The sequence below is a fragment of the Chionomys nivalis genome, chromosome 22 (assembly GCF_950005125.1).
Source record: "Chionomys nivalis chromosome 22, mChiNiv1.1, whole genome shotgun sequence".
Classification (NCBI taxonomy): domain Eukaryota; kingdom Metazoa; phylum Chordata; class Mammalia; order Rodentia; family Cricetidae; genus Chionomys; species Chionomys nivalis.
The window spans coordinates 54,434,847-54,448,271 of NC_080107.1; the positions used below are offsets into that span (position 1 = coordinate 54,434,847).

At 38.3% G+C, this 13,425-nt stretch overlaps 1 protein-coding gene and 1 non-coding gene across 4 annotated transcripts in view; both read left to right on the forward strand.

Moving 5' to 3' along the window:
• The window catches only part of Rc3h2 (ring finger and CCCH-type domains 2), a 59,518-nt gene that overhangs the window by 19,378 nt on the left and 26,715 nt on the right, over window positions 1-13,425 (forward strand). For all 3 annotated transcript variants that reach the window (XM_057754548.1, XM_057754549.1, XM_057754550.1), the window contains 5 exons: window positions 1,787-1,962; window positions 5,327-5,527; window positions 6,116-6,248; window positions 6,372-6,490; window positions 7,808-7,920. In XM_057754548.1, the coding sequence (XP_057610531.1) occupies window positions 1,787-1,962; window positions 5,327-5,527; window positions 6,116-6,248; window positions 6,372-6,490; window positions 7,808-7,920 (742 nt within the window). The remainder of the gene's footprint in view (window positions 1-1,786; window positions 1,963-5,326; window positions 5,528-6,115; window positions 6,249-6,371; window positions 6,491-7,807; window positions 7,921-13,425) is intronic.
• On the forward strand, window positions 5,917-6,027 carry LOC130865004 (small nucleolar RNA SNORD90). Its single transcript, XR_009056048.1, has one exon. It is a non-coding gene; the product is annotated as a small nucleolar RNA SNORD90 (small nucleolar RNA).

The window sequence follows — 13,425 nt, forward strand, 5'->3', positions numbered from 1 at the left end:
CCGCCTCTGCCTCCTGAGTGCTGGGATTAAAAGCGTGCGCCACCACTGCCTGACCATAACGACTCTTTTTAACATCGTTTATTTTTTTTCAAGGTCTTACTATGTAGAAGCCCAGGCTAACCTGGAACTCAAGAGCTTCTTACCTCATCATTCCAAGTATTAGAGGCCTAATCTACCATGCCCAGCTATCAACATCTTGAACATTGGCATTCATATTCTTGAAGAATACAGACCATTTATTTTATAGAATATTTGTCGTTTTAGGTTTGCCTGAATTTCCCAAGTGATTTGACTGAGAGTATTCTGCATTTTCCTAATTATAAAACAGCATAAGTAGCCAGGCAGTGGTGGCACATGTCTTTAATACCAGCACTTAGGATGCAGAGGCAGGTGACTCTCTGAGTCTGAGGGCAGCCCGGTCCACACAGAATAGCTAATCTACAGAAACCTACACAGAAACCCTGTCTCTAAAAACCAATGAATAATAAATCAACATAAGCGAAGCTAATGCCTTCTTTAGATAGTTTACCTAAAGGCTAATATTATTTAAAATTATAGGCAAAATAGTTTCTGAGAGGCACATTAACTATCTAGTGCATAAGCCAAATATGTATGTCCTTTGCAAATTATCACTGCCAAAGTACTCTGTTTTATGAATTGCTTTCCTATTAGCATCATTATCTAATTACTGTTATTTACCTATAGAAGATATTTTATTGAAATTTCTGTTCACTGGGTTGGAGGGATGACTCAATGGTTAGGAGCAGCTACTGCTATTATAGAGTGATTCCAGTATCTATAGCAGGTGACTCACCTGTAATTCAGTCTCTGAGGGGTAAGAAAGAGCCCTCTAACCTGGGAAGGCACCTGCACAGATGCATAGACTCACTCATACACATACAGTTTAAAAAATAAAATAATGAAAGAAATAATGTCCTATTCACACCTATGTTCTGAATGATCATTAGTGCAACATATGTTTTCTTTTGCTTGATAACTTAAAATTCTTACTTATGGGGCTGTAGCTATGACTTAGTGGTTGAAGATCAGTCTTTGCTCTTGCAGAGGATCTAGGTTCTATTCCCAGTATTCACATAGTGGCTTTACTATTTGCAAACTCCAGTTCCAGGGGTCCGATACCCTTTTAGAATCTCTATGGCACCAGGCACACACATGTAGAGAAAACTTTCATACACATAAATCTAAAAAAAAATTTATTTTAATATTGCAAGCTGCACGCTTTTAATCTGAGCACTAAGGAAGCAGAGGCAGGTGGATCTCTGAGTTCAAGATCAGCATGTATGTACATATACATATGTAAAAATATATGCGTATATACATTTACATATACATGTATGTATATATATACAGACAGACAGACAGACAGGGTTTCAGGACAGCCAAGGCTACAAAGAGAAACCCTGTCTTGAAAAACCAAAAACAAACGAAAAAATTAATAGTGTGGGTATGGGGTGTGTTGAATCTGTTTGACTGAAAGTATACCTTGAAGTGTGGAGTTTGTGGGAGAATCTTGTGGAGTCTTCTATTTTTATCTGGGTTCTGGAGATTGAATTCAGGTTGTTAGTCTTGATCAATAAACATTTTTACCTCATGAGTCATTTTGCTGGCCCTTGATCAATTTAAAAATGAATTGTTTTTGTATATATGTGATTTCCCTTTTTCATGCTAATTAGATGCAGTTTTTAGTGTACCACTATAAGTTAATATCTAAATATATTTTTGACAGATATCATCAGTATAATCTTTGTTCCTTTACTGTTTCTAGCTATGCAAGAAGAAGCCTTGAAGTTAGTATTGCTGGCACTGGAAGATGGTTCTGCCCTCTCAAGGAAAGTTCTGGTACTTTTTGTTGTGCAAAGACTAGAACCAAGATTTCCTCAGGCATCAAAAACAAGTATTGGCCATGTTGTGCAGCTACTGTATCGAGCTTCTTGTTTTAAGGTAAGTGCTGTACAACTCTGATGATTGCATGCTTATTGTGTGAGACAGAAGCTTCCTAGAATCCATATTACCTAGAGTAATGAATGACCCCAGAAATACAGAACACTTCCAAAGTTCAGAGGAATTTTTTTTTTATTTTCTCTTCTGTATTAATTAATTTTTGATACCAGGTAGTTGTTACTCCCTATTGGTTTCAGTAACTTTGAATTGAACATATGTAAAACCCTAACCTTAGACTCATGTATGTAAAAGTAAACTTGTAAAAGTAAACTAAAGAAGTCTCACTTCTTTATATCAATTGTTTTAAACAAGGAGTCCCATTGCCCTCTACTCTCAGAACTTGGGGGGAGGGGGTGCATAGGCAAGTAGGTGAATCTCTGTGAGTTTGAGGCCAGCCTAAGTGAGTTCCAGGACAACCAGGGATATTACACACATAAACATTGTTTCAAAAACTGCCCTCCCCCCCTCCCCCAAGAAATTCAAAAGTTGAGCTGGGCTGTGGTGGTGCAAGCCTTTAATGCCAGCACTTGGGAGGCGGAGGCAGGCGGATCTCTGTGAGTTCGAGGCCAGCCTGGTCTATAAGAGCTAGTTCCTGGACAGGCTCTAAAGCTACAGAAAAACCCTGTCTTGTAAAACCAAAAAAGGAAGGAAGGAAGGAGGGAGGGAGGGAGGGAGGGAGGGAGGGAGGGAGGGAGGGAGGGAGGGAGGGAGGGAAGGAAGGAAGAAAGTTCAGCACTGGAGTCGTCTGTGTTTATATTCCTGGGCTCTGGCATCAAGAAGATTTAAGATTATGTCTTTCAAAGCTTCATAGATTTCATTGGTTTTTTTCCCCCCTTTTTCTTTGGTGTGTGTGTGTGTGTCTGTGTGTGTGTGTGTCTGTGTGTGTGTGTGAAGATAGGTTCTTCTGTATCCTAAACTGACCTTGTTTTGTAGCTGAGGATGACTTTAAATTTCCGTTCCTCTTCCTTTTACCTCACAACTGCTAAGATTATGAGTGTGCATCACTTCAATGCTGAGTTTTTATGTACTGCAGGGGATCAAACCCCAGCTTTGTACATGCTAGTCAAACACTCTATCAACTGAAGTACATCTCCAGCAGCCTTTCACAAATGATTTTGATGCATATTAATATTAATTGGATCGGGCTCTGTTAGTTACCTAAGTCTTCTTTCAAGTGCTCTTGCTGTTCATGGACCTGTGTGCACTATGTGGTGCTTAGAGGTGTGCTGTAATCCTCTAGATCTTTAGTCCCTCTCTCTCCCTTATTTAGGTTAATTCCCCCTTTTGTTTCTCTGAGTTATTTTAATGTGGGTTATTGAAGAATAACAACTCTTGAGTTACACTCATACCTCACTAATTAATAAATGCTTAGGATTGTATTGATTGGGACTGGAGTGATGAATGACTCAATGATAGAAATACTTGCTGTTCTTGAAGATGACCTGGGTTTAGTTCTTGGCATCCACGTGGGTATTTGACACCCTTTTCTGGCCTCCATGGGCACAAAGTACATCTATGATATACATATATATGTGCAGGTGAATAATCATATAAATAAGAGAGTAGTTTTGTTTTGTGTGTCCCAAACTCTTTAACAATTTTTGATTCCCAAAGAGTATATGACCGATGAATTATGAGGTGACGGTTAATTTCCAAGTGTTCATGTTTTGAGGGATATATTACTGTTGTCTGATGTGCCAGAAACAGAAATAAAAACAATTGAAGCAGGGGATAGTGGTCCACACCTGTAATCCTAGCAGTTGGGAGGTTTGGGCAAGGGGATTTCTGAATTTTGAGGCAAAGTTAGTGTATAGAGGCAGACCCTCTCAATACACTCAACCACAGAGGTACTCCCGAGCTTTTTTCTTTCACCGATGAGGAAAACAAAGTTTGTTTGTGATAAAGTTTTTTTTTTTGTTTTTGTTTTTCAAGACAGGGTTTCTTTGTAGCTTTGGAGCCTGTCTTGGAACTTGCTCTGTAGACCGGGCTGGCCTTGTACTCACAGAGATCCCCCTGTCTCTGCCTCCTGACTGCTGGGATTAAAGGTGTGTATAACTACCATGACCGTCCTAGAAATTGCTTTGTAGACCAGGTTGCTCTCAAACTCATGGAGATCCACTTGCCTCCCTAAAGCTGATTTAAGGTGTGTGCCAACACTGCGCAGTTGTGACAGGGTCTTATTGTTTAGTGCAGGCCAAACTTGTGCTCATGATTCTTCTGTTTGAGCTTCTTAAATGCTGGTGTTTGCACCCTCATGCCCCAGCAGGAAAAGTTGAGTTTTGAATAGATCAAATGGTTTGTCTAGACTGAGTCTCAGAATTTGGTGTGGTATTATGTTTTTTGAATCTTAAATCCCAGAGCCTGTACAGTAAGATGAATAGAAGGTAAAAGGAAATTTTCCCAGAACCTCACTCCCAAGGTTGTTCTCTGACTTGTGTACACACACACACACACACACACACACACACACACACAGAAAGAGACAAAGAGTTTAAGAGAATTCAAAAACAAAAACAAGCACTCATTCTCATTCTGCACAAAACTGTTCTAGGTAAAAAGATAATCTCAACCTTAGAAACAGTACTCTACTTTCTTAAACTGCAATATCTGATTTCTCAACCACAGTAAATAATGCTCCAAGTAATAGTCTACTCCGACCATCTTAGATGCTATGCACTCAGCCCTGCTCCTCCTCAAATAAGAAAGCAGGACTCTTTTTTTTACTAAAACAGCAAAATACAACTTTCTAAGCAAGGAAAATGTTTTTTAAAGACATATACGTGATGATAGCACATCTGTAAAAAATTTTGATGACTTTTCATTTCTTTCAGGATTTAATGCCTGATTTACCATCTTATTTAAGGCTGTCTGAGTCTTCTGTGACATGTATAATAATTTTTAACTCTGCCCTTTCTTCATTCATGTTTCTGTTTTACCTTTTTTTTTTTTAGAATTTTATTTTCCCCCTTTTCCTAAAGAAATCTTGTTTTTCATGATGTAGATCACATAGGCTTCAGCCAAGAAAAAAACTTTTCTGAACAATTTCCTTCTGTTAATTGTCATTTTTAATTGCCTTTTGTTCGTGTTGCTATGGAGCCTGTGATAGCACCATTACTATAATTTTCTTTTTCTAAGTCTTTCTTCCCTGTCAAATGCTGATGAAGTTATTAAAGACAACAACTGAATACATGGTTTTGTAGTTTCTGTTTTGTTCTGAAGAGAATTTTTGTTGACGTTTTCTGCTTTGGTGCATGGTATATATTCCCTTTTACCCCAACTCTCACACCCAAAGTAAATGAGTTGGGTAAGGGGAAAGAGCAGGCCAATTCTAATGACTTTGATTTTTTTTTTTCTCCATTTTTAGGTTACTAAAAGGGATGAAGACTCTTCCCTGATGCAGCTAAAAGAGGAATTTCGGAGTTATGAGGCACTGCGCAGAGAACATGATGCTCAAATTGTTCACATTGCCATGGAAGCAGGACTCCGTATCTCACCTGAGCAGTGGTCCTCACTGCTTTATGGGGACTTGGCTCATAAATCACACATGCAGTCTATCATTGATAAGGTTTGTGAAATTAGAGGTACTGATCTTATATCCTTTCTGTTTCAGAGTACTGTAGCACATACACTCCTCTTTTTACAACTTAACTATGCCCATCTGACCCAGATACTCATTTCACAGATCTAACCTAGTGAAGATGATAACTTAGCAGCATTGTACACTTTGGGCTTTGTGATGTATTGGTTTTTACCCTCATGCTTTTGTGGCTTACTGAGAGTTGTAGCTTGGTGCCATTGTACCACGATGTGAATACTGTACTTTATATCACTCACCTGGGAAAACTTAAATGTAAAATATGAAATACTTTCTACTGAATATGTTTTGCTTTTGTAGTGTTGTAAGGTTGAAAACTTTTATCTCCATTCTGGCTCCAGAGAGCTAGCATAGCTGGTAAATATGTTTTTTAAGTGTCTAGTGATGAGTTTCATAGGGCAGATTCTGAGGTGAAAATTTAATTCATCATTGATCGTCCTATTATGAAAACTGAAGACACTTGAAAACCTGTGAAGAAAGGTGATCTATTGGAAAGCATTTGAATATAGGTATGTTCTAAAATTCAGAGTAAAAATCATTCTCTTTTCTGTTTGTTAGCTACAGTCTCCAGAATCATTTGCAAAGAGTGTCCAAGAATTGACAATTGTTTTGCAACGAACAGGTGACCCAGCTAATTTAAATAGACTGAGGCCTCATTTAGAACTTCTTGCAAACATAGACCCTAATCCAGGTATGTGGGAAAATGCACCAGTGCTTCTACTTTATGAAACTCTGATGTAAATAGTACAGTGGAATGACTGTTGATATGTTGTCTCCTCCAACCCCCACCCCATCCCTTTGGCTCTTAATTTAGATGCTGTTTCTCCAACTTGGGAACAGCTGGAAAATGCAATGGTAGCTGTTAAAACAGTGGTTCATGGTCTTGTGGACTTCATACAAAACTATAGTAGAAAAGGCCACGAGACACCCCAGGTAAGATGATTTCTTACACTTTAGCCACTGCTGAACATATGAACAATTTGATTAGCTAATAGACTCCTTATATAACCTTTTCCTCTTAGGAGTTGTATGTGCAGAAGGGGAATGTGCGTGTGTGTATACTTGTGTAGTGTACAGGCATTGAACCCAGAGCTTCAGACCTGACAGGTTTGGCTACAAGTCAGACGTCGAATGGCATACCCATCCTTCTTGAAAATTTTGATTTTGTACTTTTGGGGAAAAAAATCGCATTTTATTGTACTTGATTAGCTTTTCAGTGTATAATGAGTTTAGACAGGCATTTTGGATGTGAATTTTCTGAATGTTTTTGACCAAATATATATAGCTCATTGAGTCCTTCAGACATTTTGTCCAGTTCTTTTTTTTTTTAAGCAGAAAGTTTTTTTCTCCTTTGTTCTCTCAAGTGAATTTCTGTTTTATAACATACATGGAATTTGAAATTCCCCAGTATTTTTAGTATACTTTAGAAAGGGAAGTTAGAATATAATCCCTTATCCAAATTCATTTGTTGAGTTGTTGTAGGATACTTTCTATGTACAATGTTTTACAGATTTTATTTCTAATCCTAATAACTAACTGGAGGGTAATTTCTGTTGCCAAGCTGAAATTTAAAGGGTTTATATATTGAAGGGTGTGCTCTCCGGATCTGACAGAGGTAGTGTCAAAAGTACTCCAAAATCTGTTAACTTTATATTCTTCTATCCATATTTTATTTAGAAAATACTATAATATTCTGTTAACTGAATGATGAATGCTTTATCTTAAGGTCACAGAAATAAGAACAACTTCTTAGATTTTGATGTAAAATATAACAGTTAAGATTCATTTTCTTACCTTCCATCGTTGTTTGCCTATGAATAGAGTTGTGCATACAAGTCCACTATTGAAGTGTTGATTTTCATCCCCTTTTTCTGGGAGGGTTTTAAATGGGTAAAGATCATGGTCTGCCATTTTTAAGTGATTTTAAAATTATTTCATTTTGTTGCCACAATTTGAAGATAATAATAAATTGAGAAATATTTTCCATGAAAATACATTACCTAAGAACTAAATAGATGTATATTTGAATCAATTTCAGCTAACCTTTGGAAAGAAGGTCTAAAGGGTCCCTCAGGGGTGTCACTCACTCCCACAATGGGAAATGATGGGGTAGAACTTGTTTTGGCATGAAAGTTCCTTCTCTGATGCAAAACAGTCTTAAGGGTGGTGTAATCATTAAGTCTGGAGTCCAGAGAGTGAATAGTAACTGATATCTTCTCTCTTCCATTTGCTAAATGCTTATTGGTATAGCCCCAGCCAAACAGCAAGTACAAAACTAGCATGTGCCGAGATTTGCGACAACAAGGGGGTTGTCCACGAGGAACAAATTGTACATTTGCTCATTCTCAGGAAGAACTTGAAAAGTAAGTCTGGAGAAATGTCTTTCATATAGGGTCATTCATTGAGGGAGTGCTGTATGCAATATTAACTTTTGTGATGTTTCAGAGATGCAAGTAAATGTGAATTGCAAAGTAGCCATTTTTTTTAACCCATGAGAAGATTGAACTAGGAATAGATTAGCATTAAAAGGTCATATTTGAGGGAAAAAAGGTCATATTAAAAAACTTTAATAACTGGAATCCCTATTTCTTTCACTTGTGTAGAATGAAAGCACTACTTTTACTTCCTTATCTTATTTGCTCAGGTTCAGTTGAACGTATCAGCAAAATCTCATAGAAAATGTAGAATTTTTTCTGACTTTTACTCTTTTAACATTTTTACATTTTACTTTTAATATTTTTCTGTAAGTTACTGAGTGGAAAAAAAAGAAATGTAAAAGATATCAAATGTAGGTAGGTTTGATGGAGAATGTCTGTTGTTGATAAAAAGGAGAGCGTAGCCAGAGGCAAGGACATCTGGGAGAGACCAGAGCAAACAAGCTGGGCCACTTGAGGACAGTCAGAGAGGGGACAGGAGACCAAGAGGCCAGGAGCATAAAGAGTAGACCACAAGCACTGGATAACAAAAATGACTGGATTACATGGAGAAGGTATGCCACCATAAGGTAGGGACTGAGACTGAGAGCTGCTGGTAGAGCCTGGCCATTAGGTCTGCTTTGATATGTTAAATAGCCACCTCAGCCGCTTGTCCTGGGTTTGAGACCTAATAGTTACTACTTCTTTGTCTATTTACTTTGGACCCAAAAGTATAATAGTTTTCATCAAAACTCACCCAAAAGGTGATCCTAGACTTTCTGTTAAGTAACTGGTATTTTACCATCTCTTAGTATGCATCTATATTTTGTTTGTAGACATTTTATACTCGATGAGCTAATTTCTCCTGATGTCCCCCTTGTCTTTTTTTCTATTGGATTCTGCCTATTAAACTAGTTAATGCAGGGCACGGTTTGGAAATCTCTTTTGTCAGCAATCTTCCTGCATTTCTTTTTTTTTATACATTTTTTTTATTGCTATTTATTGAGCTCTACATTTTTCTCTGCTCCCCTCCCCCCTTTAATCCTCCCCCAAGGTCCCCATGCTCCCAGTTTACTCAAGAGATCTTGTCTTTTTCTACTTTCTACTTCCCATGTAGATTAGATCTATGTAAGTCTCTCTTAGTGTCCTCATTGTTGTCTAAGTTCTCTGGGATTGTAGTTTATAGGCTGGCTTTCTTTGCTTTATGTTTAAAAACCACCTATGAGTGAGTACATGTGATAATTGTCTTTCTGTGTCTGGGTTACCTCACTCAAAATAATGTTTTCTAGCTCCATCCATTTTCCTGCAAAATGCAAGCTGTCATTATTTTTTTCTGCTGTGTAGTACTCCATTGTATAACCGTACCACATTTTTCTTATCCATTCTTCGATTGAGGGGCATTTAGGTTGTTTTCAGGTTCTGGCTATGACAAACAAAGCTGTTGTGGACATAGTTGGCCACATGTTCTTGTGGCATGATTGAGCTTCCTTTGGATATATACCCAAAAGTGATATTACTAGGTCTTGAGGAAGGTTGCCTCCTAATTTTCTGAGAAATCACCACACTGACATCCAAAGGGCTGTACCAGCTTGCATTCTCACCAGCAATGCAGAAGTGTTCGCTTTCCCTCACAACCTCTCCAGCATAAGTTGTCATCAGTGTATTTTATCTTGGCCATGTTTACAGGTGTAAGGTGGAATCTCAGAGTTGTTTTGATTTGCATTTCTCTGATGACTAAGGATGTTGAATATTTCCTTAATTATCTTTCAGCCATTTTAGATTCCTCTGTCGAGAGTTCTCTGATTAGGTCTGTACTCCATTTTTTTATTGGATTATGTGATCTTTTGGTGTCAAATTTCTTGAGTTCTTTGTATATTTTGGAGATCAGACTTCTGTCTAATGTGGGGTTGTTGAAAATCTTTTCCCATTCTGTAGGCTGTCGTTTTGTCTTGTTGACTGTCCCTTGCTTTACAGAAGCTTTTTCAGTTTCAGGATGTCCCATTTATTAATTGTTTCTCTCAGTGTCTGTGCTGCTGGGGTTCTATTTAGGAAGTGGTTCCCTGTGCTCATCTATGTTCTTTTACAAAGCTTGGTTACCTTTATTTTGTAATGCCCATGCTGCTTGCTCCAGGTCCCCTGATGTCTCCACCCTTTTTCCCAGTGTCCTCTCTGCCTGAAATCCTGTCTAGCTATTGTCCATTCAGCTTTTTTTTTTATTTACTTATTATATGTACACCTTTATTCCAGAAGGGGGCACTATATCCCACTATAGATTGTTGTATGCCTCCATGTGGTTTCTGAGAATTGAACTCAGGACCTCTGAAAGAGAAGTCAGTGCTCTTAACTGCTGAACCCTCCATCTCATTAGCCCATCAGCTTTTTATTAAACCAGAGTGACAGATCTTCACGGTGTGCAAAAAGATTATTTCACAACATTGTGGTCTTCTAAATTTCTACCAAAATGGCCTATTAACCTCTGTTTACAGTGTTCTAGGAATTTCCTAGACCAAAGCTACAAACTTTTCCATAATCTTCCTATAAACTAATTTCAAAGGCCTTTGACTTTAAACCATATGATCAGGCTTATCATATTAACCATCTCATTTTTTTTATGTTTTCTAGTCACTATAATAAAATACTAATAAATACAATTTATGGAAGGAAGGGATTATTCTGGTTCACAGTTTGAGGTTACAATTCATCATGATGGGGAAGTCATAGTGGCAGGCATCTACAGTCAAGAATCAAAGAACAATGAATCTCACTTCTCCTTTTTATTCAGTCCTGGATCCCTGACTGTGTGATAATGCCACCTACAGTTGGGTGTATCTTCCCACCCAAGTTTAAAAACTTTATCACAGTTGTAACCAGAAACTTGTCTCCTTGGTAATTCTGGGTCCTACAAAGTTGACAATACTAACCATTACCCCACTATATGCATTTGTTTTATTCTTTCTTCTTGTACACTTTCCTTTCTATCTATGTTTAATCATACTCAGGTGTCATCTCTGTAGGTGTCCCTGACTTGCCTGAGCAGTATTGGCTCCTTTTGTCAGCATGCTGACAAAGCACTTGTGTTAGTTTGTTTCCTTCTGCTATAGCAGAAACCCCAGTAGATAGTTTATAATGTAGAAAATGTATTTCGTTTACTGTTTTTTTTTTTTTGTTGTTGTTGTTCTATTTTTGGGTTTTCAAGACAGGGTTTCTCAGTAGCTGTGGAACCAGTCCTGGAACTTGCTCATGGAGACCAGGCTGGCCTCAAACTCACAGAGATCCACCTGCCTCTGCCTCCAGAGTGCTGGGATTAAAGATGTGTGCCACTACCACTTGGTGTATTTGGTTTACTGTTCTATAGATTGGGAAGTCTAAGAATGAAGGGCCAAATCTGGTGAGAGCCTTCTTATAACATCATCCTATGTGGAGGGAAAAAAAAATGCATGAAAGAGAAAAAAATAGAAAATGGGACTGAACCCTCCCCCTTTTATTAGGAGCCCATACCCGTGGTAATGGCATAAAGCCATTGTCCTACTCAGATTTTTGTTAATTTCACACAAACTGAAGTCATTTGAGAAGAGAAAATGTTTATACCACATTGGCTCTCATGACTAAATCATTTGAGGGGGGTTCCTCATTTCTTAATTCATTAAGGATTAAGATTCCAACCTTGAACTTAGATGAACACATTGAAATCATAGCAGTGTTCTTTACATGGTTACTGTCACTAATAGTTATAAACTTGCTTTTTCTTAATTATTCATTTACCTGTATATTTTCTTTTTTTTTTATTCTTTTTTAATTAAAATTTCCAGCTGCTCCCCGTTTCCCATTTCCCTCCCCCTCCTCCCACATATTGCCCCCTCCCCCCGCTCCCCTCCCCCTATCCCCACTCCTCTTCTCCTCCCCCCCAGTCCATTCCCCCTCCCTCTCGATACTGAAGAGCAGTCCAAATTCCCTGCCCTACAGGAAGACCAAGGTCCTCCCACTTCTATCTAGGTCCAGGAAGGTGAGCATCCAAACAGGCTAAGCTCCCACAAAGCCAGTTCATGTATTAGGATCGAAACCTAGTGCCATTGTCCTTGGCTTCTCATCAGCCTTCATTGTCCGCCATGTTCAGAGAGTCCAGTTTCAGCCCATGCTTATTCAGTCCCAGTCCAGCTGGCCTTGGAGAGCTCCCAATAGATCAGTTCCACTGTCACAGTGGGTGGGTGCACCCCTCGTGGTCCTGATTTCCTTGCTTATGTTCTCCCTCCTTCTGCTCCTCATTTGGACCTTAAGAGCTCAGACCGTTGCTCCAAATTGGGTCTCTGTCTCTCTCTCGATTGGACACCATTTATCGCTTGGGTTGTGCATCTTTCTTGTCAGTGTTTCCAGTGGAGGAACAGTAATCTACAGTTTGTTTAATATTTCCAGTTAGCGTCATTTTTTTGTAATGCTCTTCAAAAAAACAGAAAGAGGTCATAAAAGGGTTAGAAAAAAAATCTCTTAATTGTATCAGATTGTCTTTTTAAAATTATATGTTGCTGCCTCACTGAGACTTGTGTGTGTGTGTAATTATTATGTTTATGTGCATATTTGTATGTTTGTGAGGGTCCAGGTCCCTGTATTTGTATGCATGCAGACCTCAGTTATCAGAGGATATGACATTTATACAGTTACAGTACAAAAGAGAAATAAAAAATACTTAGAGGAGTGAAGTCTTTGAGAGAGCAGATAGGCTTGAGGCATTGATCACAAGTAAATTCACTTTAGGAACTGGAACTCTGCTCTTTGTCTTATAAAGAATATACTGTTATAGGTACAGGAAGCTAGTGAAATTAGTGATTGTTCTTTTATGTCATATTTTCTCTATTAACAAGGATGCGGTATTGTCAGTTTGGGGGAGCTGTGGAAAGAAACAGAATGTTAAAGATGAGACAGTAAAGTTAGGAAAGATGTACAGCAGTGAATTCCTTAGTGATTTTAAATATTCAAATTTTGAAGGTGTTTACAGTGTGATTTTAACCCCCCCCCCACACACACATTTAGCTAGTTGTTTGTGGATAATTACAGAGTAATTGAGCTGAATTTTGTCAGGTAAATTTTGTAAGGGGGACCATTTCCTATACTATGGCTAGAGAGTCAAAGGTACTTAAAAGGAAGGTGGTAGTGTCTGGTAGTAGAGTGTAAAATGAGAGAGGCAGTACTTGAAGGTGCTCATGAGTGGCTTAAAACGAGTTGCCTGTTTCAAATGTGAGAGTTAGTTTGTAAGTCCATGGCTTTAGTAACCAGGAGACCAGTGCATACACCTTCTCTTCACTGATATTATAGTTTTAGAGGGAAACAAAATTTTATTGCTTATTTGAACAATCTTAAGAATGTGTACTTACAGGGCTGGAAAAATGGATTATTGGTTAAAAGCACTCATTCCATAATCATGAGGACCTGTGTTTGGATCTCAGCATCAGTGTAACAAGC